The sequence below is a fragment of the Terrapene carolina genome, unplaced genomic scaffold, assembly GCF_002925995.2.
Source record: "Terrapene carolina triunguis isolate 2854851 unplaced genomic scaffold, T_m_triunguis-2.0 Scaffold34171, whole genome shotgun sequence".
Classification (NCBI taxonomy): Eukaryota; Metazoa; Chordata; order Testudines; family Emydidae; genus Terrapene; species Terrapene triunguis.
This window is the reverse complement of record NW_020698522.1, coordinates 16,710-44,620: the sequence shown is the minus strand read 5'-3', so window position 1 is coordinate 44,620 and position 27,911 is coordinate 16,710. Positions and strand designations below refer to the sequence as shown.

Here is a 27,911-nt window from a genome sequence, read left to right as displayed (position 1 = left end):
CCCAGCACTTTGGAATGCGCCACAGCGCTGAGATCAGAGCCTGATTCCTCCATGACAGACACTGAGCTATTGGGGAAAATGCGTCAGTGCTGATTGAATCACCACCACCCAGGGCGGTCCCTTTCTTCCACTCGCTCCTTGGTGGTGTAACCTGGGCGTTACATTCGCTAGAAGCAAAGGGGGGAAGTAGCTTGTTTATATATACAAAATCTGATCAGCTACCCGCTTCCTTGTATTGGCCAGCCGCAGCCTCCAGGTGTGGCATCAATGCTTGTACGGGATTAAGTAGCGTGTTCCCAGTCTGCCAAAGCCAATATTTAATTAAACAAACAGCATTTCGGCCGGGCTGCCCGACTCCTCCTCCATGAAAACAGACCGCGCTGAGGCGGGTTTGCTGCTGTCTAGCGCTTGTCCCCGGGGCTCCTTGGCGCTAGCGCCGGGACAGGGGGAAGTGGCGCCGGCCCGCCAAGGGACACAGCCGGGCCGCGTGTGCCCGTGAGAGGCGATGGGGCGGAGCAGCCCGGGGGAGCGGCGGGGGCTGCTGGCGGCGGCCGAGCTGGGGCGGCGGGTGCAGGGGCTGGAGCACGGGGCGGGCGCCGATCGCTGGGCTGAACCCGCCCCCCGGCACAGGCAGCGAGCGCCCGGTGTAAGCAGCGAAGCAGGCCCCGCCCCGCAGCCTGCAGACCCCGCCCCCCGCTGCTGGCCCCGCCCCCCGCTGGCTCACCTGGCGGCAGGCGCCGGGCTAGTCCCCGTGGGTTCGTCGTCGAGGCGGCAGCGTCCTGGGTCCGCTCCGCCGCCTTCGCTGCGCGACTCCTCCCGCCGGCCCCGCCATGGTCTCGGCTCCGCGCTGCCCGCCGGGCGCCCGGGGGCTCCTGGCGCTGCTGCTGCTGCTGCTGCTGCCCCTGCCCGGGGCTCGCGGTGAGTGGGGCTTGGTGGAGGGGGGCCACAGGCGGCCCCTGCCCGGGCACAGAATCCCCTCGGTTCTCTTCCGCCCGCCCCTCCGTCGGTGCCGGGCGGGGAGCGGAGCCGCAGCGGCTCCCCCGGACGGGCCCTCCCCGTCCTATTGCTCAAGCGGGGCCGCCACTTCAGCATCCCTGGGGCGGGGCTCTGCCCACACGGGGCCTGGCCCCGCCCGACCCAAGAGCCCCCCCCCTCCCGCATCCAGCCCGGGCTGCGTCGGACTCGGCCCGCGGGGGGCAGGAGGTGGCGAGTGGGACTCGAGCCCAGCCGCGCCGCAGCGACAGGTCCCCGCTGTCCCAGCCCGGCACCTGGGGCGGGCTCCGCATCTCAGCCTGGGAGGTTAAACTCTGTCCCGTTGGTGAGAGTGTTAATGCCCAGAGCCTGCTGCTGGGGGTGTCTCCTGTCCGTGGCTGGGGGGGAGGGAAAGCTACTTCGAACAGCAGGTAAAGGTGCAGCTGTTGTAGCTGTACCAGTGTCAGTAAAACGAAGTTTGGGGTATAAGACGCCTAAAGATTATAAAATGAGCAAGTTCCCCTGTTGTAGCCTTAGGTTTGTGACTGTATAGAAATAAATTTTTATTAAAGCTAATGTTAAAATGATCTAATACACAGGGTAAGAAAAAAGTGTCTGTACATCTGGGTATAACGCTTAAATTATCCAAAAGTACAAAATTTGGTTTGAAAGTCATAAGGACCATATAGTACATAATCTACAGTATCCCAAATTAAGGTTAATAAATTCAGTGATACGGTTAAGGTATTAGTATCCAATTCTTTGGGTACATTGCCCATAAAAGGTTATACTAAGAGTAGCTTGTGGAAAGCAATTATAGCGAGGAGTAAAGATTGTCCCTCATTAATTGAGAATTTAGGATCGGTTGCCCCTTAGAAAATACAATACAGAACATCGGGAAGTATTTCAGTTACTTTCCTGACTTTGCTTCTCATTGGCACTTGTCCTCATGCCTGTCATACAGTTTCCATGCATCGCATGAGAAATATGAAAGTCAGCTGTCTCAGAGAGAGCTTTCCACTGGCTGCTTTCACTTGTTTCTAACCCCATACATGTTTCATGTACTCTCCTATGGATTGCTCCCTTGGTCTCTTTTGCCCTGTACGTCACCTTCTTTCATGTCACTCTGTATGGTTGCAACAGTCTCTCTGAGCCTGTGCTGCGTTAGATCATAAGCTCTGTGAGGTGGAGGAATGTCCTGTTTTGCACAATGTACTTACCTTGCGTTACCTTACATGCTCAGGATGATGTATACATGGTAAATAATGTAAAATTTGAATGTACTGCAGTTTTGTATCAAGGCCATTCAGTAAACTAGCTTCAAGGCTATAATGAAAACAAGTACATCCAAATTGTCCCCAATAAAATCATTTGTGACTTCTCAAAAAGTAGTATTCTGTTACAACAGATTATTGAATATCTTTCATAGTTAACTTTTTTCCCCTTCCTTGTCTGTCCCTATTGTTAGGCATTTGTGATTCTCCTCCAAGATTGAGTTTTGCTGAGCTGCCTGGGGTGGTGAACGATTCCTATCCTGTTGGAACCAAACTGAAATACTCCTGTCGCTCAGGATACATATTGGGCTCTGGAAAGTCTCCTTATGTTACATGTCTTGCAAATTCAACATGGTCAGTAGACCCGGAGTTTTGTGTAGGTGAGTATCTTTGTTGCTTTTCCATTTCAATTGATGTGCAAGCCATCTTGACACAGTTAGGAATCTCTTTTCTATTGGGTATCTCTCTTCTATTGGCATATGAAAAGAAGGCAACTCCCATCTTTTCATATGCTGTGTATTTATACCTCTCTGCTGTATTTTTCACTCCATGCATCTGATGAAGTCAGTTTTAGCCCATGAAAGCTTATGCCCAAATAAATTTTTTAGTCTCTAAGGTGCCACAAGGACTCCTAGCTGTTTTTGCTGATACAGACTAACATGGCTACCATTCTGAAACCTGTTAGAATAAAGTAAAACACGCTGGTGTGGCAAGTGTCTGTCTTTTTTGAAAAATTGTAGTTGCTGTATCCCTGATAACGAAATATACTGAATTCACTGTACTAAAAGTAAACCCATTACTGAATAATGTGTGTTACAAACTTGGACAAAATACTAATTCATAACAAAACTTAGAGAATACTTCTCTTGGCTTCATTGCTAAGAGTACAATAAGATATTTGCAAGTTTCCTCATCTCAAGACTATATATGCTATATTCCATGCAGAAGTCCCTAGTAAATGCAGTACTACAGTAACTAGTAAGGATATCTACAGTTGGATGCTGATGAACCTTAACTCTGCCTCCTTGTGCACATGTTTTAAATTATGATTTAATTTGTTGTATTGAATACTGCTGGGACTTTCTTGAATATCCTTAGACTCACCTACTCTGGCTTGAGAAAATACTTTATATACAGGCCCTGATTCAGCAAAGCACTTAGTGCGTTCTTAAGTCCCAGTGACTTCAGTGGGACTTGTTTTGCTGAATTGATCAGGCTTTAGTAAATAGGTCACAATTTTTACATGCCTTGTCTGCTTTGATATTTTTTCCCAGTACAGTGATAAAAAGTCCTAACTTTACTTTACATGGATACTGTCTGTCTATATTGAACTCCATATAGATATGGTGAATTTTTGACACAGTTCATTCTTCGTGGGAATAAGTCTCCTGCGGGAGAAAGCATCACAAATAACTCTTGTAGGGGCAAAGAAAAGCTCTTCCACTGAGCTTGACTGAGGAACATGCAGTTTTTAGCTGTCTAAAATCAGGATTCACATATCAAGAAAACTAACAACAAATATTTACAAAACACATAACAAGCCTGTGGAACATTCTGCCACAAAATGGAGGCAAGGAACATGGTAGGATTCAAAAAAGGATGAGACACTTAGAACCTGGTCCAGCAAACACAAATGTGCTTAATGTTGCCCATGTGAATGGTCTGTTACTTCATAGAGTTTAATGCTAGAAGCGATTGTTACAACACAGGATACTTGCATTTCACCAAATTATCCCTTTACTGGGCCCCAAAACTTGTATTTGACTAAAGCATATCTTCGAGAAGGACAGCCAGTCCTGATTTGTAGACTTGCAGAGACTGAAAATCTGCCATTTCCTCTGGTAATTTGTTCCAGTGGTTAGTCACCCTCACTATTAAACACTTTTGCCTTATTTCCATTTTGAATTTGTCTGGCTTGACTTTCCAGCTCTTGGTTCTCGTTCTGCTTTTCTCTGCTAGATAAAAGAGCGCTTTAGTACCTGGAATCTTCTCCTCGAGACGGTCCTTAGATGCTGTAATCAGGTCGCCTCAATCTCTCTTGACCAGCTAAACAGACTGAGCTCTTTAAGTCTCTCACTGGATGACATTTTCTCAGGCCCATGAATACCTTTTTGTGGCTCTTTTCTGCACCATCTCCAATTTTTCAACACCATTCTGAAAATGTGGACACCACAGCTGGGTACAGTATTCCCGTATGGGAATGTATACAGCATTGCTATCACCTCCCTACTCCCCTGTTAATACATCAAGGATCGCATTAGCCCTGTTTGCCATAGGATGCACTGGGAGCTCATGTTCAGTTGATTGTCTGCTGTCACCTCAATCCTTTTCAGACTTGCTACTTCCCAGGATATAGTTTCCCCGTTCTCTAGGAACGGCCTGCATGTCTTGTGCCTAGATGTATAATTTTGCATTATATGATACTAAAATGAATTTTGTTTGAATGGACCCAGGGATCTATATTGCTTTGTAGGACTGCCCTGTCCTCATTTATCACTCCCCCAATTTTTGTGTCATCTGCGAATTTTATCAGGAGTGATTTTTGTGTACTTCCAGGCAACTGATTAAAATGTTGAATAGCATCAGGTCTAGTACGGATGACTGCTCCTTGAGATGTCACTTAGCCAATTCTTGTATGCAGTGGTGGTATAGCCATGTCAGTCCCAGGATATGAGAGAGACAAAGTGGGTGAGATAATATCATTTATTGGACTAACTTCTGTTGGTGAGAGAGACAAGCTTTCGAGCTTACACGCCACAATTCTTTGTCTGGGAAATGTATTCCAAACCTGAAGAAGAGCTCTGTGAAAAGTTGAAAGTTTCTCACCAACAGAAGTTGGTTCAATAAAAGATATTACCTCACCTTCTTAGCCAACTTTTAGTCCACTTAACTTGTGCTCTATTGATACTGAAGTGTTAATTTTTTAATTAGAATGTTGTGTAGTACTAAGTCAAACAGCTTACAAAAGTCTAGGTATATTACATCAGTTATATTTATCGAACAAATTTGTAACTACAAAGAACTAGGTCAGGTTTATCAAACAAACCTGATTTTCTATAAAACCATATTGATTGGTATTAATTATATTTCTGTTCTTAATTCCTTATGAATTGGGAAAATTTTGCCCTACACTCAGGGCTGGCTCTAGCGTTTTTGCCACCCCAAGCAACCCCCCTCCCCCCCCCCCAAAAAAAGCCGCGCTTGGCAGCAGCTCTACCGCCACTTCATTCTACAGCGGCAATTCGGCAGCAGGTCCTTCGCTCTGAGAGGGAGTGATGGCCCCGCAGCCGGATGTGCTGCCCCCCTCTTCATTGGCCGCCCCAGGCACCTGCTTGCTATGCTGGTGCCTGGAGCCGGCCCTGCCTACACTGCTCAAGAGGTCAGAATAGATTTGCCCTTGGAAGTGATGAATCCCACAATACCTTTACATTATTATGCCTGTGAGTGAGGTCATGTTAACTAGTGTATAGTTACCTAGGTCCTTCTGCTTGCCCTTTTTGAATACTGGCACAAGATCAGCGCTCTTCCATTCTTCTTGAAATTCCTGGTACTCCAAGATTTATTAGAAGTTAATCAGTGGATAGAGATCTCCTTGGACAACTTTTTAGGATGCTTGGGTGCAAGTTATCCCAAGATTTTGATTTAACAATGTTTATCCCTAGTAGATGTAGTTTAACTTCCTCCTTAATTACTAATAGACATGAAAGTACTTCATCATACTCTTGTGATGAGACTACATTGTCGTGCTTCTTTCCAAATACAAAAGGGAAATAATTACTGAAGACTCCTGCCTTTCCTGCATCATAATTGTTTTACCATCTCCATTTAGTAACTGGTTTGTACCATTACTAGGCATGGTATACTCAATGTATCATCCAGACTAATGAGAATCTGTCACCCCTGCCCTCTAACCTGGGGTGCCCTTTACAATGCTTTGCTGCTGTAGCTCCAGTCTGGACTGCTCACAAACAGCCGCCAATGTGCAAGTAACTCCCAGCTGTGTCTCAGTCAGCCATACCTTGGCTCTCACCAGCCTTGGTTATACTGCAGGGTGACCCTAACAAACTCCTAGTATTCATTTTGGTTTTTTTCCCTCCAGAGAAATATGTCTTGTATTGCCCAGCCCTTTCCTGGACAATACAAATTCATATCAAGTCTGTATTTCTTCAATAGAAATAAGTTCATACCTTGTTACCCAAATAGAATTTCACAAACACTTCAGTTTAAACACACTGTATTAGATCAAACAAGTTTATTAACTACAAAGAGGTTTTAAGTGAATGCAAGTAATGAGGCATAAGTCCGAAATGGTTACAAGAGAAGTCCAGATAAAACACAACTGGTGCCCAAGTTAACGAACTATGTTAAACTCAAAATAAAGGTTTTCTTACCACATGCTCCCAGCAGTCTTACTGACCAAACTTCTTAGGTGAGGACCCCTTCTTCAGCTTAGTGGCTGATTCCTTTGTCTCTTCTAGTGCAGTGATTCGATGGACAGAGTGAGAGGGAGGAGGGGTGCCTGGGAGTGTTTGTCTCTCCTTTATTATAGTGCCAGTCCTGCCCCTTGGAAAACATTCCGAGCTGCCAAAAAGTCTATAGAGAAAGATCTTCCCTGCTGCTTTTCCTTGCTTGATGACTGCTTAAATGCAAACTAAGCAGAGCACACATTCCTTTGAGACAGACCTGTTTGCCAACTTGTGCTGTGGTTTGCAACATAAGTAAACATTATACAGGGAAATCTTTTAACTTCCCATACAGTGTTGCCATGCATTTTATCAGGACAATATTGACCAGTAAACTATAGATTTTCAGATACCTCACAAGGCATACTTTGTACAAAGATTATTACAGCAGTCTCTAGGGTGTGGACAAGGTACATTCTCATACAGTAGGATTTCTTTTGTTCCTAAGGAACTTCAAAACCTTCTCCTTATTGTCTGTAACCATGCCAGTTGTGACTCTTTCACTGATGTCTTTAGCTCCCCATATCAGTTTTTACATTTCGTAACTTATGCCATCTATCCTTTTTTCCATGTATTATGTTGCGTTTTATTTGTAATTGCTGCCAGTTGAGGTCAATGGGTCTGCCCACACGAATATAGTTATGCATATGAGTTTTCAGGATCTGGGCCTTAACATGTACAATAGGAATATTTGCATTTATACTAAATCTGCAAGGGGAACTTAATTCTCTTGATTCAGGATATAAGGCAACCACTGTCTGTGTGGGATTAGGAAGCATCATCCCACTTCCACTTCTCCTCACTTCCCCTGGGCATGTTACAAAATTATCCATAATGTGGGTTGTAAGATTTCTTCTGTAGCCTTTGGTGCTGACCGCTGTCATACAGGACAGATACTGGACTCCAAGAGCATTGGCTTTGATCTGCCATGATATTTGCTATGTTAGGGGGTGCAAGTTAGCATATCCCCTTTTCCCCATTAAGGTAATATGAAGTAAAGCTAATATTAGTCTTGTTCTCTTCTAGGAAGACCATGTAAATCACTAGAACTAGAAAATGGCAGAGTTGATTTAACCGATCTCCAGTTTGGTGCAACAGCAAACTTCTCCTGTAATGAAGGGTGAGTGGCAATTTGCTTCTTTTGACTAATTAACAGAATCTAGACTGGTGTGACACTGCTGGTGATGTCTGGCAAAATGAGACTAGAAAGCCTGCTTAACTTCAAGAACAGAAGTGAGTGGTGTGCTATAAATCTGTATCAAGAATTACACCTGTGATTTTTCAAAGGAGTTGAAGGAAGAGAGCAACCAGCTACGGTTGTCATGCAGTGGGAGATGGGCACCTAACTCGCTCAGGTGCTTTTGAAGATCCCAGCCTAGAGCCCTCAGGAGATCATCCAGCAGGGGTTGTGTTATGAGATTGAGAGTCCCACCTCAGGGGTCATGTGGCACTTACTGACCTGTGCCATCTCTCCCTTGTTACAGGGGTTTCTGTCTGGGTGCTGGGAGCTAGTGGCAGAATATTGCCCGTAAAATGCTGCACCAGGTAGGAGCAGACCTTTTCCTGCTCTACAATAGCAAATATTTGTCTGTACCTTCCTTATAGATGTCACTATTACCCAGGATAGCATCACGTGCAGTTGTTGCTTTCGTCCATATGGGTTATGTTGCCAGGCCTTGGGGAATCAAAAATAACTAGTGGCTTCATTGCACTGAGCAGGTGTGTTTTGGATTTTTGAGGTCTCAAAGTTAAAGGACAGAAGAGACCACCAGATCCTCCAGTCTGACCTCTTGTATATCCCAGGCCACCAACTCTTCCCAGGTACCCACATACTAAACTCAACCAAAATTAGTCTAAAATACTACAGCCCACAGGAGCTTAGACCATTATGTGCCATGGGCAGAGATTAGGAGGGCCTGAGGTGCACAAATTCCTCGGGCCCCTGTCATGGCAGGGAAATGTTGAAGTGAGAGAGATTGAGATAATCCTGGCAAGTGACCTGCACTCACATTCTACAGAGGAAGGCCAAAAAAAAAAAAAAACCCCAGTGTCACTGCCAATCTGACCTGGGGGGAAATTTCTTAACGACCCCACATACTAGAGCCTGAGCATGTGAGCAAGAACCAGCAAGCCACCAAGCACTGAGGTGAGAGTCCTTGATGCCACCTCAGAGCCCTGGCCTTCCCCATCCAGTGTCCCATCTTCAGCCATGGCCATCCCTGATGGTTCAAAGGAAGGAGATAAAAGAAACCAACTCAGAATACATTGGGTGGGGAATCCCAGCCTGACTGCTGCAGGGGACTGGCTGAAATCCTGAAGCGCGAGGCTTTAGGAACATAACACACACACTGGAAACAAACCCAGGGTTGCTGAGCCCTGCCATCCCAAGCAACCCCATTATATAATTGCACCCATAAACTTGCCTGGATCTCTCTTAAACTAAGTTAGTTGCCCCCACAACTACTATTGGGTGACTGTTCCTGAACCTCACTTTTCTGATGGTTAGAAACCTTCTAATTTCCAGCCTGAAGTTGCTCATTGCCAGTTTTTACCCTTTGTTCTTGTGGCAGCATTGTACTTGGTTTAAATAGCTCTTCACCCTCCTTGCTAATTGAATGGATTGCGTTGCGTGGGCACACAAATGAAATGAATGCAGGCATTGTGTAGTTTTTCTGTATCACAACTTTAGGTGGCTTGTCCAAGCAGCAGAGATTGGACTCCCAAGGGATGTTTGGGGTGGGGGGAAATGTCAAGGACCAGTCTCAATTAGGTGTATCTGGGCGTGGGGAGGTAACTCCCTGGGGGCAAGGCCGGCTCTCCGGCTCCACAGAGGTGGGAGGTAAATCCCTTGGCTTATCCTGTAGATTGGTCATTATCCTGCCTTCTGGATGAAGTAGGCTTGAGGCACAGACATTTCTGAGCTCTTGTTGAAGGATTTGGTGATTTTTTTTCTCTGCAGTAGCCTATAGGGGCCTCAGGCCTGCACAATTCCAAAGCCTGTCAAGTCTCTGGGTTTAAAGACAGTGGTTAGACCTTGGACAGTTAAGATGCTTGAATTTAGAATATGGAACAGGGCGATGGCAAGTGGGTGACAGCTCAGGGCAGCTGTCTTGTCTCCCACTGCTGCTGTCGGCAGTTGTCTTTGGGTGTAATTTTATTTTACAAACTACCAGCTGCTTGGCCACCATCTGTTCTCTCTCATTCTCCTTCACTGTTCCCTGCCTTCACAGGAGATTGATTTCTTCAAGTTCTTTCACTTAAATTTAAGCGATGGTCTTCACTACAGAACACACAAAGCAAGTGTAGCTTTGCCAGTATGTTGCAACTTTGTGTGCTGGGTTTAGCTGGACCTTCAGCTAAATGGACTTGGAGATGCAGTGCTTCTGGCTGCCCAGCAGGGGCAGCATTGGTAAAAGTAGGAGAAAAAGTAAGGAGCTGAGCCAGCCTGACACAACAGGGCAGAGAAGAGGTTTTTAGTTCTTATGCAGAGGAAAGCAGAGTAATTCTAAGATGCAGAATGCCAGCGGCTCAAACACTTCCTCCTACATGTTAGAAACATAGGGTATGTCTACACTATGAAATTACGTCAATTTTATAGAAGTTGATTTTTTTTTTTTAGAAATCGATTTTATGCAGTTGATTGTGTGTCCCCACTAAGTGCATTAAGTCAGCGGAATGCGTCCACAGTACCGAGGCTAGTGTCGACATTTGGAGCGTTGCACTGTGGGTAGCTATCCCACAGTTCCCGCAGTCTCCGCCGCCAATTGGAATTCTGGGTTGAGCTCCCAATGCCTGATGGGGCAAAAACATTGTCGCGGGTGGCTTTGGGTACATGTCGTCAGGTCCCCCTCCCTCCCTTCCTCCGTGAAAGCAATAGCAAACAATCATTTCTCGCCTCTTGTTCTGGGTTACCCGTGCAGATGACATACCACGGCAAGCATGGAGCCCGCTCAGCTCACCATCACCGTACGTCTCCTGGGTGCTGCTGGCAGACGCGGTACTGCATTGCTACACAGCAGCAGCTCCTTGCCTTCGCAGCAGCAGACGGTGCAGTATGACTGCTAGCCGTAGTCGTCGTCTCCTGGGTGCTCCTGGCCGACCTCAGTGAGGTCAGTCAGGGGCGCCTGGACATAAATGGGAGTGACTCCAGGTCATTCTCTTCTTTAAGTTTCGTCCCCTGGAGTTTCAGTCCTGCCTGAAATATTATGCGAGCTGGAGGCTTCTGCCTCAGGCTGCTCTCCCAGCTGGCAGCACCGCGCGGTCGCACCTACCCCAGCCTACCCCTTGCTCCCATGGCTCATGAAGCCTGGACAGTAGTAAGGAGCAGTTCAACTATAGGCTGAGCAAGTGCAGAATTAATCATTAAACACGCTTGCTTTTAAACCATGTATTATATTTACAAAGGTACACTCACCAGAGGTCCCTTCTCTGCCTTCAAGGTCCGGGAGCCCATCTTGGGTGGGTTGGGAGGGTACTGGCTCCAGGGTGATAAACAGTTCCTGGCTGTCGGGGAAAACGGTTTCTCTGCTTGCTTGCTGTGTGCTATCATCTTCCTTGTCCCCAAAATCCGCATCCCTGTTGCGTGAGAATCCGTTGACGGAGTCCACGCACAGGGGTGGGGTAGTTGTAGGGGCACCCCCTAGAATGGCATCCAGCTCATCATAGAAGCGGCATGTCTGGGGCTCTGACCCGGAGCGGCCGTTTGCCTCTCTGGTTCTTTGGTAGGCTTGCCTGAGCTCCTTAAGTTTCACACGGCACTCAGTGGCGGATTAATAATTTTGCCACCCCTAGGCCAGGAAATAATTGCCGCCCTGGCCCGCCCCAACTCTGCCCTTTTCCCGCCCCCATTCCAACCCCTCCCCAAAGTCCCCGCCCCAACTCCGCCCCCTCCCTTCCCCTATTGGATCCCTTCCCCCCAGCCCCGCCTCTTCCCCCAGCGCATGGTGTTCCCCCTCCTCCCCCCTCCCTCCCTGCCCCGTGAAACAGCTGTTTCGCGACGCAAGTGCTGGGAGGGGAGAGAAACAGGACGCCGCGGTGCGCTTGCAGAAGAGGTGGAGGTGAGCTGGAGCAGGGGGGCGGGGCGCGGAGGGGAGCTTCCGCCCCTGAAAATTTGCCGCCCTAGGCCTAGGCCTTGTCGGCCTAGGCAATAATACGGCGCTGGTGGCAGTGCTGTGGGTCCCTGTTATAGCCTCTGTCCTTCATGCCCTTGGAGTTTTTTTTCAAATATTTGGGATTTCATCTTTTGGAATAGAGTTCTGATAGCACGGATTCCACTCCCCATACAGCGATCAGATCCAGTACCTCCCGTTCGGTCCATGCTGGAGCTCTTTTGCGATTCTGGGACTCCATGTTCACCTGTGCTGATGAGATCTGCACGGTCACCTCTTAGCTCGCCACGCTGGCCAAACAGGAAATGAAATTCAAAAGTTCGCAGGGCTTTTCCTGTCCACCTGGCCAGTGCATCTGAGTTGAGAGTGCTATCCAGAGTGGTCACAATGAAGCATTCTGGGATAGCTCCCGGAGGCCAAAACCGTCGAATTGTGTCCACACTACCCCAAATTCGACCCAGCAAGGTCGATTTCAGCGCTAATCCCCTCGTCGGGGAGGAGTACAGAAATCGATTTTAAGAGCCCTTTAAGTCGACAAAAATGGCTTCGGCGTGTGGACAGGGTGCAGGGTTAAATCGATCTAACGCTGCTAAATTCGACCTAAACTCATAGTGTAGACCAGGGCATAGTATGTGAAGCAGCCTCCTACTCAGCAAGTCCAAATCCTTTTTCCATATCAAAGCACTGTGAGCAGTGATCTGTAAAATAACCAGTTTTCTGGGTATCTGAAGAGTTCTGTAGCAGAGGTGGTAGGCCTTCTTTCACCTACTGGAGATGGGAGTGCAAAAATCTCTAATTTAGAAGAGGGGTAATTTGTTCCCCTTTGCAGGGGATTAACAAGTATTCCCAAGCATCTGATAAGCATAGCCCAGAAGCGAGGACTCTCTCCTGCGAACACTTTTGGGAGCTCTATCTTCTGGCTTGTAGCTCTTTATTGCCTTTAACTACACAGGGCCTGGTCTTCACGTACAGCGGCGCAGCTGTACAGTTGTATATAAAGATGCTCATATGTTGATGGGAGAGTCTCTCCTGTCAGCATAGTTAATCCATCTCTCCAACCCCCTCCCCAAAGTCTCCGCCCCCTCCCTTCCCCTATTGGATCCCTTCCCCAAATCCCAGCCCCGCCTCTGTTGGCGGGAGTTCTCCTGTTGACATAGCGCTGTCTACGTGAGGGGGTTAGGCCAGTATAACTGTCACTCAGGGGTATGGATTTTTCACACCCCTGAGCAACGTAGTTATGTTCCTGAAAAATGCTGCTTTAAGCAAATCCAATTCCCCAATAAGAATGAATATAAATGGGATTGGGGGGGGGGGGGGTAGGTAGGTTCCAGGGAAATCTTTTTCACCAGACAAGACTATATATATCTCTATATCATTATATATATATACAGTATAACTTTTAAGCAAACAATTTAATACTGTACACAGCAATGATTGTGAAGTTTGGTCAGAGGGAGGGATATTTCCCAGAGAATGCCTTACTGCTAAATGATGAACTAGCACTCAGTTGAACCCTCAAGGGTTAACACGTTGTTAATGTAGCCTTATACTCTACAAAGCAGCAGGAATGGAGGGAGGAGACACAGCATGGCAGAGAGACACACACACACACACACACACACACACACACACACACAGTGAGAGAGACACACGCACATTGCCCTTTTAAGTACGCTGACCCCACTCTAAGTACATTGTCTTTTTAAATAGATCAGCAAGTTGAGACAGCAGCTGCTGCCAGCAAGCTCCCTCCATCCTGAGCCCTGTTGTGCACCGCCCCCCCCCCCCCCCCCCCACCCCCCCCCCGCCCAGCGGTACAGGAGCAGGGGGAAGGGAACATCCTGACATTAGCACCCTTCTCCCCCCCCCCCCCCCAACACACAGCAAGCAGGAGGATCCCGGGAGCAGCTCCAAAGCAGAGGGCAGGAGCAGCACACAGCAGTGGGGGAGGGGAGTCAGCTGAACTGCTCAGCAATTGATAGCCTGCCGAGCGGCTGCCACACAGGGAATTTAGGGGAGCTGATACGGGGACTGCCGGTCCAACCTGGTTCCTAGCTCCAACAGGCTGCGCTTTCTGCAAGCAGTGGACAAAGTAGGTGGCTGCCAAACAAGTTATAAGGCAGCATTGTGCAACTTTAAACGAGCATGTTCTCTAATTGATCAGCAACGAAACAATGTTAACCGGGACGAAGTTAAGTGAGGAGTTACTGTAGTTATACTGATACAGATGTGTACTGTAGACCTGACCTTAGTGTTCCTTGGTCCTATGGTGTTAGATGTGTCCCTTTTTCAATGGTTTGTCTCAACCTGCTGGCAGAAAGAAACCATGTTCCATCTTTCTGGACTGTTAACTAGTTCTTTGCTTCTATGAGTAACAAACTTGAACCTTTTTTCTTTCTTTAGGTATAGATTAATTGGAACGACTTCTGCCAAATGTGACCTTTCAGAAAATGGAGTTGATTGGGATAAGCATGTTCCACTTTGCGAAGGTAAACTAATCTAATGGTTTTAAGAACGGTTCACGTCTGGAGATGATGCAGCATAGCTGGTGCTTCAGAGGAGTCTCTGTTCTTACTTTGGCATTTAATCCAAATGACAGTTGAGTTGGGGGGAGGAATAAAATACTGTGGTTCACCATGGTGTTTGGATGACTCCTACAGAATCTTTTTTTTTTTTTTTTTTAGTCCCTTCTAGATTGTTCACCTGGCACTGTTTAATGTGCACAATCCAACAGGCCTCATGGCGCCTCTTCACTATTGTATCTGTGTAATCCTGCTGCTCACTAAGTAAAAGGCATGATAATGACTTCAAGAAGTTTTGACCCTTCCCAAATCTGACTATCCACTTAACTCTTTGGGAGTGAATCACAATTAATTTGCTTCTACCTTAATTTGATCTCTTGGATGCTTTCTGGGCTTGGTCTATCAATCATGCTGCTGATGTCCAGTTTAGAATCAGCTGCTGATACAAGAAATGTCCTAGCTTAGTTTTCTGCTGGTGGAACAACACTACCTCTAGAGACGCTGGGCAAGAGGTTCTGGCTCCTTGAGACTCATGTTGGGAAGGAGCACGCTCTGTTAAGGTCATCTTCCTGAGCTGGTGTTTTATGGAGCATCCTCCTTGAGCAATGGACGTACTGGGTTGGGTCAAGCCTAAAACCAGAAAAATGTTCAGAATCTGAAAGGGTTATTGCTTCAAATGTTAAAATGCAATGTTAAGTACCCTTCCAAATGGCTAAATAGCTTTTGGGGGGGATCTGAGACAACTTTCTTAGTGAAAATTCTCTCTTCAGTTCACCTTCAATGGAAACTTGAATGTTCATGTTGACCTTCTTTGCTTCAGCAATACCTTGTCTTCCACCTCCTGATATCACCCATGGATCCCATACTGGTCAGAGTGAACAAGAGTTTTCCTTTGGCTCAGCGGTAACTTACAAATGTGACCAGGGCTTCTCTCTTATTGGAGAGGCCTCCATTCATTGTACAATGAAAGATAATGTCAATGGAGAGTGGAGTGGGCCTGCCCCTGAATGCAAAGGTTAGTCACGTCTGTTTTTTTTTTTTTTTTTCCCCTTCTACTATCTCCTCCCAGGAAAAACCTATATTTTGATTGCTAAGTAAACCCATAATCCTGAGGAAATTCAGTAAGTGCTTAGTCCCCCTTAATACGTATCATGGAAACTAGTTACTGTTGGAAGACTAAAGAATGACTGACACTACATAGAGCATTGCTGGAAACAATTTTTTACCTCTAATACATCCTGTATTTATTTTTGTCTCCCTTCAGTGTTCCAAGATTGCAGTTAATTCTCATGTCACAAACAGTTGTGGTTTTTTTTTTTAAGGTGGAGATAAACTCTTAAACTAAGGTTTTGCTTTTATGCCAGTATCCTACTACTCAGTGGCAAAGAGGGTGGGGAGAGCCTTACAAGCAGGATTGTTTGGAACCATATTTTTCAGAACTCTCTCTGTGAGGGCTCCTTGACAGTGAAGGCTCAGACTTCTGTGAGTTCATATCACAGCCATAAGTTCTTAAGAGGGGGAAATAAAGGTCATTGTACATTTAGCTAACAATGCGTTTATGTACTTGGTATTCAAGCAGCTGCAACAACAGGTTTTATTCTTGCTGAGTTAGCCTCCATCCCAGCTTCTTAGGCTGGGTTTTTCAGAGGCATTAGGAAGGTTGGTCACCTCGCTATTTAATATTAACTCCCCCAAAAGCGGGGAAGTTCAGTTCCAGAATGTCGTTGTATGTGGATCTCTTGTAGCTTGACCCAAATTCCTGATGGCATCATAAAATGATGTTTAACTTGTGCAGTTTACTGGAGGGGGGAGGCAGGAGTCTGATACCCATACAGTTGGGTATGTAGACTAACATATTTTTAAACGGAAAGATCCAAAGTTGTATAACTTTATTTTAAAATACATTTTGATACCTGCTGTAGTCAACTAAATTCTTCCTGTGCAAAATGTTCTTATGCTGGTACTTCTAATTTTCAGTGGTCAAGTGTCCAGAGCCAGAAGTCAAAAATGGAAAAAAGCAATCTGGGTTTGGATCTGAGTATTCATATGGAAACACCGTAATATTTGAATGTGATTCTGGCTATGCTCTGAAGGGTAGCAGTTCAGTTAAATGTGAAGCTAATAATTCATGGGTTCCATCTTTGCCCACCTGTCTGCGTGAGTATAAGCAGTTGTATTGAACCTTTTATATACTAATGTTTAGGAAGCTTGTTGCTTTTCAGTAGCCATGTTACAATGATTTAAAGTTTGAGTGTCTGTGTCCCTTTTTTTCCATAGGCATAACACATACTACACCTGCAACTTCCCCTCCAGGAGGAACAAAAGATACTTTTGGTGAGTTGGAAGAACTTTTGGCTATTTAAAGCTTCCAGATTTTTAGCATGTAGTTTCTACAAGACTTAAAATGGAAGTGTGGAATTCACAAAGTACATTTAATCTCTCAGTTCACAATTGCTACTATAAGCAACGTTCTCCCTCAGGTTTTAGAGCATGACATATTTCTTCATCTACCCTTCCTTGCATCCTCTTCTCAAAAGCACTTGAAACAGCTTACTAGCTGTACTGAGCTGTAAGAATGTGTAACTTTCCTCATGAGGGCCCATAGGGGGAAGCATTCAGGAGAGGTTTAGCAGCTGCCACCTGAGGTTAGTGATGCATTCGAATAACAAGAAAATGGCTTCAGATTTGTAACAGCTTCAGAAGTGTGTTGAGGGGAAATCTGAATTTCTTCCTTTCAAGTGATTGCACGTTTGTTCCACATTCGGTATGCGAGGGCCTTGTCTGAAGCCAGAGAGTTTGCAGTAGTGGTACCCATTGGAGCAGTGCATGTGCCCTGAGCTGCTTCATTCCCCTACCGATCTGCCCTTGCTCCTGTCAGCTATTTCTCACTGCCTGTGGTGAGTAGTCTGTCTCCAGTGAGCTCTGCACACAGGATTTTTCCTCTAAAGACCTGTTAGGATTATTTTCTTAAATATTTTTTTGCAGTTAACTCACACAATTAACTAAAAAAAAATTTGATAAATTGTAATGCTGCAAGAAGCAGCTGTAGAACGGAGCCATTGTTCGCTTATGTTTTGGTTTCACCCATTTTGTGCTGCTAACTGGGTTCTCTGAACTAATTATGTGGGATCTCAGAATTGTTTGTAGTGTACTTAATCTTTGTTGGTCTAATTGCACAGTTGAAAGAATGAGTTATTGACTCCAAGCATGATGCGGACCTAGCACCTGAAAATATTTGTACGTATTTTTCCTTGTACAGGATCAACTGCAACACCCACCGAAGAAACCACAAAAAATACCCCGGGTAAAAACAGACTCTTAAAATCTCTCAACTTTATGTTGGGAAAGTATTAATTCTCTAGTTTTGTTATCACCATTTGGAGGTAACTGCATCTTTGACCCCTCCCGCCCTTATGGTCTGCTCAAGGAACATCCTCTCAGGCCTCTAGCCAAAAGTTCTCTCTGACAGCAACCCGCAGCCCTTCTCTCTCCATCTTGGGAGATTTTTGGCCACAGGTCCCCTGTCTCTCTTTTTTTTACTCACTGTATCTGCAGAGCAAGATTCTGTAGATGCAATTGTAGGCCCACAAGCCATTTCAAAGCTACTGTGTCACAAAGGAGGCTATCGTCCATTTCACCTTTGAATCCATATTTGGGGCACTGTGTTATGAAGTGTTCAGTGGTGAGAACATCCAAACCACAGTTGCATGAAAGGGAGTCTCTGATTTTTCCATTTCTGCATCAAGTAGCTGCATCTTTGATGGTTCAGGTGCAGTTGAGTCCAGAGTCCGCATAGCAGGTTGAAATCATAAGGGCAGCTTGTCGGGTCTGTGCTAATGTTTGTTTAGACGGTGGATGAGGTCCAGATATTTTGCCATTCCCTGGCTAGATCCAAAGAGATGAGGTGGCCGCATGTGGTCCACAGCAGTTGTTGCTATTTCAGGCATGCGGTATGTAGTCCGTAATATGCTGGATGGGAAGTTCTGGGTAGTCTTTGGTATGTTAAGTTCACGTGCAATGGCTGTATCTCAGTGAATAGCTGGAGGTTCAGTTTTTGCTAATACAGAGAGCCATGGTAGAGGGGTTGATTTTTAAAGTTGCTATGATGATTCACATGGTCTGATTCAGCTGCCCATCCGCAAGTTAGGTGTGGCAGCTTTTTGTCCACATTGGTGCACAGAACTCTGCAACCGAATACACAAGGACTAATGCTATTGTAGATAGCACCAGGGCAGTTGATCCCCAGTTTGTTTCTTTTTTTTTTTTTTTTTTTTTTTTTTTTTTTTTTTTTTGGACCATGTTGAGGTGAGTCTTTGCTTCGGAGGCTACTTTCTGGATATGGTTATGGAAGGTATGTGTACAGTCAAGAATGACACTGAGTGTTATGAATAGTCTGTGGGCTCATAACATCTGGCCCATCTCAATATAATGGTCTCTGATGGTTTTCATGCTGTCAAAGGCTGACTGAAACTTTCAGAAAACATTCATGTTACATACAGCAGTTTCAAGATAGGCCTGCATTCCTTATGTCGTCATTATTGATGTATTTTTAGTTTTGGCTAATTTAGACATCCCAGGAGATCTCAGGCTGAGATGTGGGATTGGATGGGTGGAGATAGGTAAATTTGCAAGCAATCGACATAGAAATGGTAGTTGAAATCATGTGAGCAGATGAAATCGCCCAAAGAGGGACCAAGAACAGTGTGAAGAGGTGGAACCTGCAAGAGACTCTGCCGAGGCAGCCAGAGGGGAAAGAGCCAGGGGTGACCGTCTTGAAGATGCCCAGTTAAACAGTCTTGAGAGGATCAACTGGGTCTAACAGGAAGAGGAGGATGGAGCAAAGTACAGGCCTGAGACTGGTCTGGGAAGGAGCAGTTAAAAAGCTTGGTTAGAGAAGTTAGGATGGAATGAAGGGGACAAACCAGGCTGGAGGGGGTGAAGGATGGTGTTGGAGTGAAGAAACACAAGGCAGGGGTGTGTTGGGAGAACTTACAAACGAAGGGAGGTAGGGGAACAGTTTGGAGGGATAGATGGGATGAGAGGATGGCTTTTGAGAATGGGGGAGACCATGTACCAAGCGAGGGAATAGACACTTACAGACTCCTAGGGGGTGTGGCACTCCAAGCACGTTGATTTGGCCGAAGATAATCCATCTTGAAAACTGTACTATAATACTAGTTATTTTGTGTAGGGGTAGATGGCTTCTGGTTCAAAGAGTTAGTTGTTGGCATGGACATACGAGTAATATACCTAATGCATGCGGACACTTTTTTCACTGTGCAAACTCAACAGAAATCTTAAGGTAAACGAAATGGGCAAAAGAGCTTGTCTGTGTTTCGTAGTTCAGTAGTGTGCTAGGAGGTAGTGCTTGATCCTTCAATGGGAGAGAAAAGGAGCAATCTTGGGACTGGGTCTTTTTAGCATGTTTTGTTGCAAACTAACATTGTAAAATCACTCTAGTTGTCTTGTCGCCTTGTTGCCATGCATGGCGTGGCTTTGTTCAGCACATTCAGATAAGTGGGTTGCTCCTGTATCCTCTTGTAAGTCTCCTTTTTATGCAGAACCTACTCTGAACACAACCCCAAATGGCCCTAAAGAAAGCCCAGGTAAATCTGATGACTATAAAGGGAGTGAAATAACCGCTGTGATCATATACCTAGAATCTTCATGGTGGATAGTGGAGGCTTTGGTTTACACATTGAACTGGAGCATTCTGCACACTTACTTCAATTTGCGTTTCATAATATGTAAACAAATTATGGTTGTGGTCGCCTGAATGCCCCTTATGCCCAGGTCTGAATTATAAGCCTGAGACTGGAATTATATTTCTATACCTCTGTAGTAGTCTCGTCTCCCACCCAGAACTCTCTCTTCCTTCATTCCCTTTTTTCCCCACTGGTTTGTATGGTATTACCCACCTGCTGATGCCCACTCACTCAATATATCTATATAAAATGCCAGCTGTATGAAACTGTCCATCTGAATTCTGCAAAGTAATGGCACAAGCAACTACAGGCTTAACTGGTAGTCCGGTATTAAACTACACTCCGATGAGATGTCTACTCAATTCACTTTTTGTTCTGTAAGTAATGGTTAGGCTTGAGTTGACTGATCCTCTGGTAATGACGGCAGGAGTATCAAAATAAAAACCTCACTTTTCTCTTGTTTCTGCTTCTCTACTCCCAAATAAGAACAGGTTGGCAGATAACCTTACGTCACTAATCCTGTGGTTACATGTTGAGGCATGTTTTGTGGTAGCTGATCCAAACACTCCACCTCTAGTGACTTTCGCTGTAGATAAAAACATGGCTAACCAGTGCAGAATTTGTGTGCCGTGTTTTGTTGTAGCCACGTCGATCCCAGGATATTAGAGAGAGAGTGGGTGAGGTGATATCTTTTATTGGATTAACTTCTGTTGGTGAGAGACAAGCTTTCAAGCTTCCCCAGAGCTGTTCTTCAGGTCATTGCAGAATTTGGCAGATGAGATCCTGACAGTGTCTGGAGGGGAGGGCCGTCTGGTCTCGGAAGGATGCGCAAGAATTCTGCAAATGAGAGCATTCATTCATAATGGAGGAAATCTTTATAGAGGATTTGCCCTATCAATTCTCAGGTCTGTCATCATGTCTCTATTATAATGTACAAGTAATAGAAGACCCGGAAAAGCTGCCTTTCTTCTTTCAATATTGGATTATCTAGGGGTCAGATCATGGTTTCCAATATGTCTTATAAATTCTTCAATTTGCATGATGGTATTAATTAGAGTCTATTTGTTTAATTTAGGGTGTGGCTTCAGGTATTGAATGTTGCACCAATATGCATCAATGGATTCCTGTAGTTAGCTGGCATTCATATAACTTCACACTTCAGCTCACCTTGCATTTTTTCTTTCTAGGGCCGAACACTGGTACCATGATTGCTATTGGTAAGTAACTTAAAATTTAAAAAATAATTCAATGCACAGACTTTACGTAGTAAGATGCAGTAATAGCGTAAGATATTTAATGTTCCACTATCTTCATCTCATACAATTTTTCCCCGCTGCTTCACTACATGAGGAATCTACTCCGGGCAGCTAGTTTTTCTGTTACTGTATTACAGGGGTCGACAACCTTTCAGAAGTGGTGTGCCGAGTCTTCATTCATTCATTTTAACTTAAGGTTTCACGTGCCAGTAATACATTTGAACATTTTTAGAAGGTCTCTTTTTATAAGTCTATAATATATAACTAAACTATTGTTGTATGTAAAGTAAATAAGGTTTTAAAAATGTTTAAGAAGCTTCATTTAAAATGCAGAGACCCCCGGACAGGTGGCCAGGACCCAGGCAGTGTGAGTGCAACTGAAAATCCGCTTGTGTGCTGCCTTCAGCACGTGTGCCATAGGTTGCCTACCCCTGCTGTATTATGTCCTGTCTGGTGGTGCCATGTAAAAGCTCATGAGACAGATGCTTGATTTAAAGAATCCAAGAAATATAGGCCTGAAAGGGACCTCAAGAGGCCATCAAGTCCAGCCCCTGTGCTGAGGCAGGACCAAGTAAACCTAGATCATCCCGGACAGGGGTTTGTCCAATCTGTCCTTAAAATCCCCTCTGATGGGGATTCCACAGCCTCCTTTGGAAGCTTATTCAGTGCTTAACTGCCGTTAGTTACAAAGTTTTTCCTAATATCTAACCTAAATCACCCTTGCTGCAGATTAAGCCAATTACTTCTTGTCCTGCCTTCCAGTGGAGGTTGGGAACAATTGATCACTGTCCTCTTTATTCAAAGATGTTAATGGCTGTTATACTCTGCCCTGCTCCCCGCTCAGTTTTCTCCAGATTCAGTCTACCATGAGTCAACTTCTGGTAAAAATCCATTTATTTAGACTGTCTGTATAAACTTGTGATTTATTCATATTTACCTAAACCGAGTCGCCTGCTGTGATTCCATCTTAACTGTTATATTCAGGTTTATATGATATGGAAATGGGAATTAAGGATCTTATCCCTAGAAGCTGCACTTCTGTAGGTCTGTTTTGGATAAGGGTACTACTGCAAACTGAATGTGTACGTCTGGTGTCCACCAGAAATGGGAATGGAAAAAGCAACGGAGAAGAAACACGACATTGGGAGTTGACAGTGTAGGATAACATTTCACTGTTCTGCCTTTCTAGTTCCAGAGCTGGAACTTTCTCTCCATTTTGAAGAGTCCTGTGACTTTTTTCTAATATTGGATATTTTGTTAATGTCTCTGTTCAATTTTCTCTCAGGAGAATAACATTTTGGCTCAAATCTTTATATGAGATCTTCAGTAGGGAAACCATCATTAAAACACTCATGGGAAACTCACTTTTGAATAATCTTGGTGCTGATGACATTGGTGCAAGTGGATTCCAGACTTGTGAATTTTTGCTGGATTTCACCATAAATGTTCTAGTTTAATATTCTCACCAGCTACTGTTTCCTTTTTTCCATCAAGGAGTCGTCATTGGTTTGTTGGTGGCTGGTGCTGCTCCTTAAGTGAGTAATATCTGTCGTATGCAGTGAGTGAGGCAGGGGTCCTGTGGGGAGAAAACAGCGGGTGATCATGTAACTAAAGACTGATCACCATGCGTATGGACATGGGGGCTTTACTCATGTTGTACAGGCAACCTTAATTCTTGCCTTTTGTAATGGAGTGCTTGACTTTGCAGCCTTATTAATGTTCCTTTAACATAGGATGTTTAACGTAGAACTTTTGTGTGTAATACTCTGAAGAGTTGCCCTTAAATATCCATCTAACCCTCAGCCCATCGCCTCAGCAGCCTGAGGTGGGGGGGGGGGAACATGGCAGAGGTTTACTGCATATAGTCCCTTTTGCACAACTTAGTAAGTTCAGCAATTAGATTAAATTTTCAGAATATTACTTTAAAATCAGTACAGATATAAAAATGAATAAACGATCCAAAATTCTGTACAGGCAGCCCAAAAGCACTGTACAAAAAGGTTCTACACCTCTACCTCATTTTCCTCTGTCCCCAGCTATAATGTAGGGAATCGATGTACTTTGCTCGCACTCCTTTTCATACTATATACTTTAATCTTATTTCTAAGATAATATAAATCAATTTCTGTCCTGTCAACATACCAGTCTTTTAAAAGTGGGACACTAGAGCTTTTTCAGCTTCTACAAATCACTACCTTTGTACAACCAAGGACAATTAAAGCTCCATTTTTAAACTGTAGATCCATTTAAAAAGGAAAAATCACAGCACATTCAGCTTGGCCAGTGGGAGGGAAGGAGGTGTGTCTGGTGGTTTGAGACTTAATGTATGTCTACATTGGAGCTGGAGGTGTAACTTTGAGCTCAGGTGTAGACATACCTGCATTAGCTCTGATTGAGCTAGCATGCTAAAAACAGAAGTGTAGCTGCAGTGGTGCTGTACTTGGAAGGCTGTCTTGCCACTCGTGCCGCCACAGCTACACTTCTGTCTTTTAGCATGCTAGCACTGAGCTATGTCTACCCGAGTTGCAAACTACATCTCCAGCTCCGGTATGGACATAGCCTTAGTGTGTCTGTCCTAATCCCCCAACCCAAAGTGTCTTCTCTATTTTGATTTTCTTCTCCCATTAACAAAATAGGAATACTTGAGTTATCCTCAAACTAGGTGTGTGACTCAGAGCTTTTTCCCATGGACCCCCAGAGATTCAGGCCCAGAATGTCTTCAGAACCGTCTAACATTTTCAAGCTTGTAAAAAGTGAATATGGCTCACTTAAAAACATAATCCTGTTGATCTGCTGTTCAAGATTTGCTTGCTACAGCGTTCACAGTGAAGATTTTGACTTGTTGCTAATTAACATTGTGTAAAAGCTTTTTAAAATGAAAAACTGCCATTTAAATTAAAGTTCCCTTGTGCTCCATTGATTCTGAAGTCTTTCATTTGCACCCAAGATCTAGTTTCAATCTAAATTTGTGTTTAGCTCTGACTTTGCTAGAGACATCTTAGATGCTGTGAAACCTGCTTTTTATTGTATTCCCATTCTTAGAAATGGCAATATTGCTTGTTACCTCTGTAGGCAGAGCCTCAAATCTTGCCATCCACATAATAAACATTCTTAGCTTACAGGACATTTCAACAAAGCACCTGCCTAATATCTTTTGTAGGGTAAATGAGAGTTCTGGTGCTGAGACTTATTTTGTCCTCATCTGTAAGCAAAGGCCAGTGATCATAAGCCTTTAACAACACCTGGTGTTCCATGTCATGTCTTAAGCTAATGAAATGCGCAGCATCCTACAACTGTTAATTTAGAGCTGTCTCCAGTTACACAGGTAACTGACTTTAAAAATCCTTTCTGCTTTGTATAACTTTCAGCTTTCCTTTTATTTTTTATATCCTTTTATGCTTTTTTAGAGGAGGTACATTGACCAGTTGCACTCAAGCGCAATATAATTGAAGTCGTGAGCTATTAGACATTATCCCTTTGAAGCAACACTTATGCTTGTTGTGACGTGTTGCATTTTTGTCATGATCGTCAAGCCTGGTGCTTGTTGAAGGTAATATTGTATTCGGAAGCCCAATTAGTAAAATCTTTGAATGATATTTAATGTTGGAGGTTCACAAGAAAAGATACTCGCATTTAAAATGGGTTTTTACTGCCAGAATAAAACAAATCCAATATTAAGATGACTTGCAAGTAACATGTTGCTATGTAGTCTTTCTTGGACTATGAAAAATACTGACTTGCTAGGATTTAAATGAGGTAACTCGTTGTCCTCCTATACATTTTAACCAGAACTGTCTATTAAATAGAAGACGCACATTAGAGCAAAAAATTATGTATTGTTTTTGTGTTAACTTAATCCCAGAGACAGTTTGTCTGAAAATTTAAAGCCATAGGTTTTTCCAGTGATTTAACTTCAGTTTTTAGGAAACACTTTTAAAAGCTTTATACTTGTCTTTAATTAAATTGCATATTGACCAATCTCTTGTCAAACTATTAATAGCTCTTTTGACTGTTTTCTAGAAGAGCAATATGCTCAAATAAATCTGAGACTTCGTTCAATAAAGGGGTACTAGCGCACACACTAATTATAAATTAATCCTATATACCCAATCATGTGAACCTGAAGCTTGACACCTCTGTTTGCTGCAGTCCCCTGGGGATGTTTGGCAGAAATATGAATATAAATATTGATAGGAAGCTTGAGTTAAAACTATCCTCCTTTAAAAGGGACACAGCTGGATAGATTGCATATATATTTTACCTTGTAAGGGATTTCTTTCACAATTGAGTTTTAATAGAAAATTGTACATACAATTTTAGAAAAATTTTGAATTTAAACATTCTCTTAGAGTTTGCAACACTGCAATGCTTCATTGTGCTAGTGCTTGGAAAGTAAAAAAAATTCCCTATGTACATTGAAAGAAATGCAGACGTAAATAGCATTAACTAGTTTAAAAAAAAAATCTTTCACTTTGTTAATCATCTAATGATATGGAAATAACAAGGATTTTTTTTTTTAAAACCAGTTAACCTGATGACTATAGAAGTGTGTGAGAGAGAGGATCTGTTGAATCATCCTGTCCCTGCAAAGGCAGGATTGTTCTCTACAGTACTTTTTTCTACCATTTTAGTCCATGCTAGTTTTAAAAGTTTCAGGTAATAGGGCTTCCACTACTTCCCCCTGCCCCTCCCCCCCTCCAAAAAAAATCCATTGCCATCAAAAAATTTCCTAATATTCAGTATCAGTTTTCTTGGGAGTTCTAATGATATAAAAAGCCTCCTTTTAAGGAAGCAAAAGCAACTTTGATTTTTACTCTTGAATTCTGGAGTCACACTTTATTGAATTAGTTTCTCTCCTTTCCTGCTGTTCAGCCCATATGATGCAAATCAGTACTTCAGTGATCTACAGGAACGTGGGAAAAAACCTAACTTGGATCTTGAAAGGGGTTTTACAGAAAATATTTACTTCAATGTGAAAAGATGGTGAGGTTCTGATGAACTATTATCTGCAAGAACATAATCCAACTATGCAGCATATCAAATTGAGACTATAAATTACTTTCTTAGGTTACCTTTCTTCTGTGGCCTGAACAGATATGTTGAATGCAACACATGTGAATATCTACTAAATTCTCCATTTCTATGTAACCATTTTGTCAACTACAGCAGTTATGAATGCATTGTGTGCCTTATCTTGTGATGTTACTTATCATAACAGCTCTGTCTTAACATATAAACGTTACTTCAGTATATTACCATTTTGATAATATAAGGACAAATCTTTTCTCCAGAAGAATATTAATGATACAAAGCCCATGTTGGACTTTCATTTCTGGTGTAAGGTTGTGATTATATCCTTAATATGAGACTTCTCTCAGTAGAGGAAGAGTAATATAAAGTCTATATGCTACAACTTTTAGTTGATATAATTGTATATGTGGAGCTTATATACAGCAGGCAGGAGATGCTAAACAAATCTCTGCTGAAGAGCTCAGGTGGTGTTGGTGTTTCATGTGGATTCACTGTGAAACCCTAGGCCCTGACAGTGCTACAAAAGTACTGTTGACTTTTCTACATTACTCCACATAGTATTCTTGGGGTGTACAGTTGAATAAGATTCTTCTATAACGTGATAAGTCAGTGGAAGAAACTAATATGTCCTAAAACAGTGTTATGTTATAGATGACCCCTTTGCCTTTCCAGTGCTCAAACAGTTGAGCATTACGGGGAGGGAGCATAGATAGTCCAGTTCTCCTGTATTTAGGATATGTAATACCTAACTCATCACTGTTTGCCAACTTTGATTACAGATTAATACTCATGAATTTTTTTTTTCTGCCTCTTTTCTGTTTTGGACATGGCCTCTGAGAAGAAACAGCATGAACTCTGCTTTAATTGGAAATTAGTTATTGATTGTGTTAATGTAACTCTAAAATTAACAAAACAAATCTTTCAGACAGAACATAAAATGAAAAATCTCGTTATCCTAAACATCCGGAGTGAAGTCAAGATATTGTGCATTTTTACTTTGGTTTTAACTTTCTTTATTTTGGTTTTGCAGGAAAGATGCCTATCATTCTGGCAGTGCTGATTACTAACTTGTTCATCAGACAGTGAACATATTGGAAGAAAATGGAAAAATTGAGGGAAACCTCATATGATAGCACTAAACGTCTGTCGTGATCCCAGAGTCCTCTCACTACAATTGTATTCAGGGTTGTGGATTTTGCTGTTGTGAGCAAGAGCCTTTTGAGATTTCTATTTGGAGGTTTCGATCTTGAAGTACTTATTATCCCTTTTAAAATACAGATTAATGATGCCAAAGATACTCATTGAACTGCTGTAGGCTTTTGTTAATTCAAATTTATCCTCCGTTTTTTATTCAAATCTCCAGAATAATCAGTGTTCCTTTGCTCTCATGTCCAAAAAAACTCCAAAAACAACAATAACAAAAAACAACCCCAAACTATTCTTACCCCAAGTCTTATATTTAGTGTGTCCTCATTGTGGCATCCCAGGGTGAAGTGTGCAGATGTATGTAAGACTCAGGTGTTCAGAATCCACACTATCAAATTTTTAAGCCAGTATTGAGAGCCAAAATAAATTTCCTC

General features: G+C 43.6%; 1 protein-coding gene across 1 annotated transcript; it reads left to right on the top strand.

Moving 5' to 3' along the window:
* The first annotated feature begins 767 nt into the window (after nucleotides 1-767).
* On the top strand, nucleotides 768-27,398 carry LOC113405195 (complement receptor type 2-like). Its single transcript, XM_026646157.2, has 11 exons — nucleotides 768-918; nucleotides 2,441-2,626; nucleotides 7,736-7,829; nucleotides 14,221-14,306; nucleotides 15,160-15,354; nucleotides 16,317-16,496; nucleotides 16,617-16,673; nucleotides 21,232-21,261; nucleotides 22,285-22,456; nucleotides 26,173-26,283; nucleotides 27,362-27,398. Exons 1-11 carry the CDS (start codon nucleotides 831-833, stop codon nucleotides 27,396-27,398), a joined length of 1,236 nt encoding a protein of 411 aa, XP_026501942.1. The 5' UTR covers nucleotides 768-830.
* Nucleotides 27,399-27,911: the final 513 nt, after the last annotated feature.

Coding starts and splice junctions, on each gene's coding strand:
- LOC113405195 (XM_026646157.2), top strand. CDS start 831: ATGGTCTCGGCTCCGCGCTGCCCGCCGGGCGCCCGGGGGCTCCTGGCG. Junction 2,627..7,735: donor AGACCCGGAGTTTTGTGTAG/GTGAGTATCTTT, acceptor GTTCTCTTCTAG/GAAGACCATGTAAATCACTA. Junction 22,457..26,172: donor CGACATTGGGAGTTGACAGT/GTAGGATAACAT, acceptor CCTGCTGTTCAG/CCCATATGATGCAAATCAGT.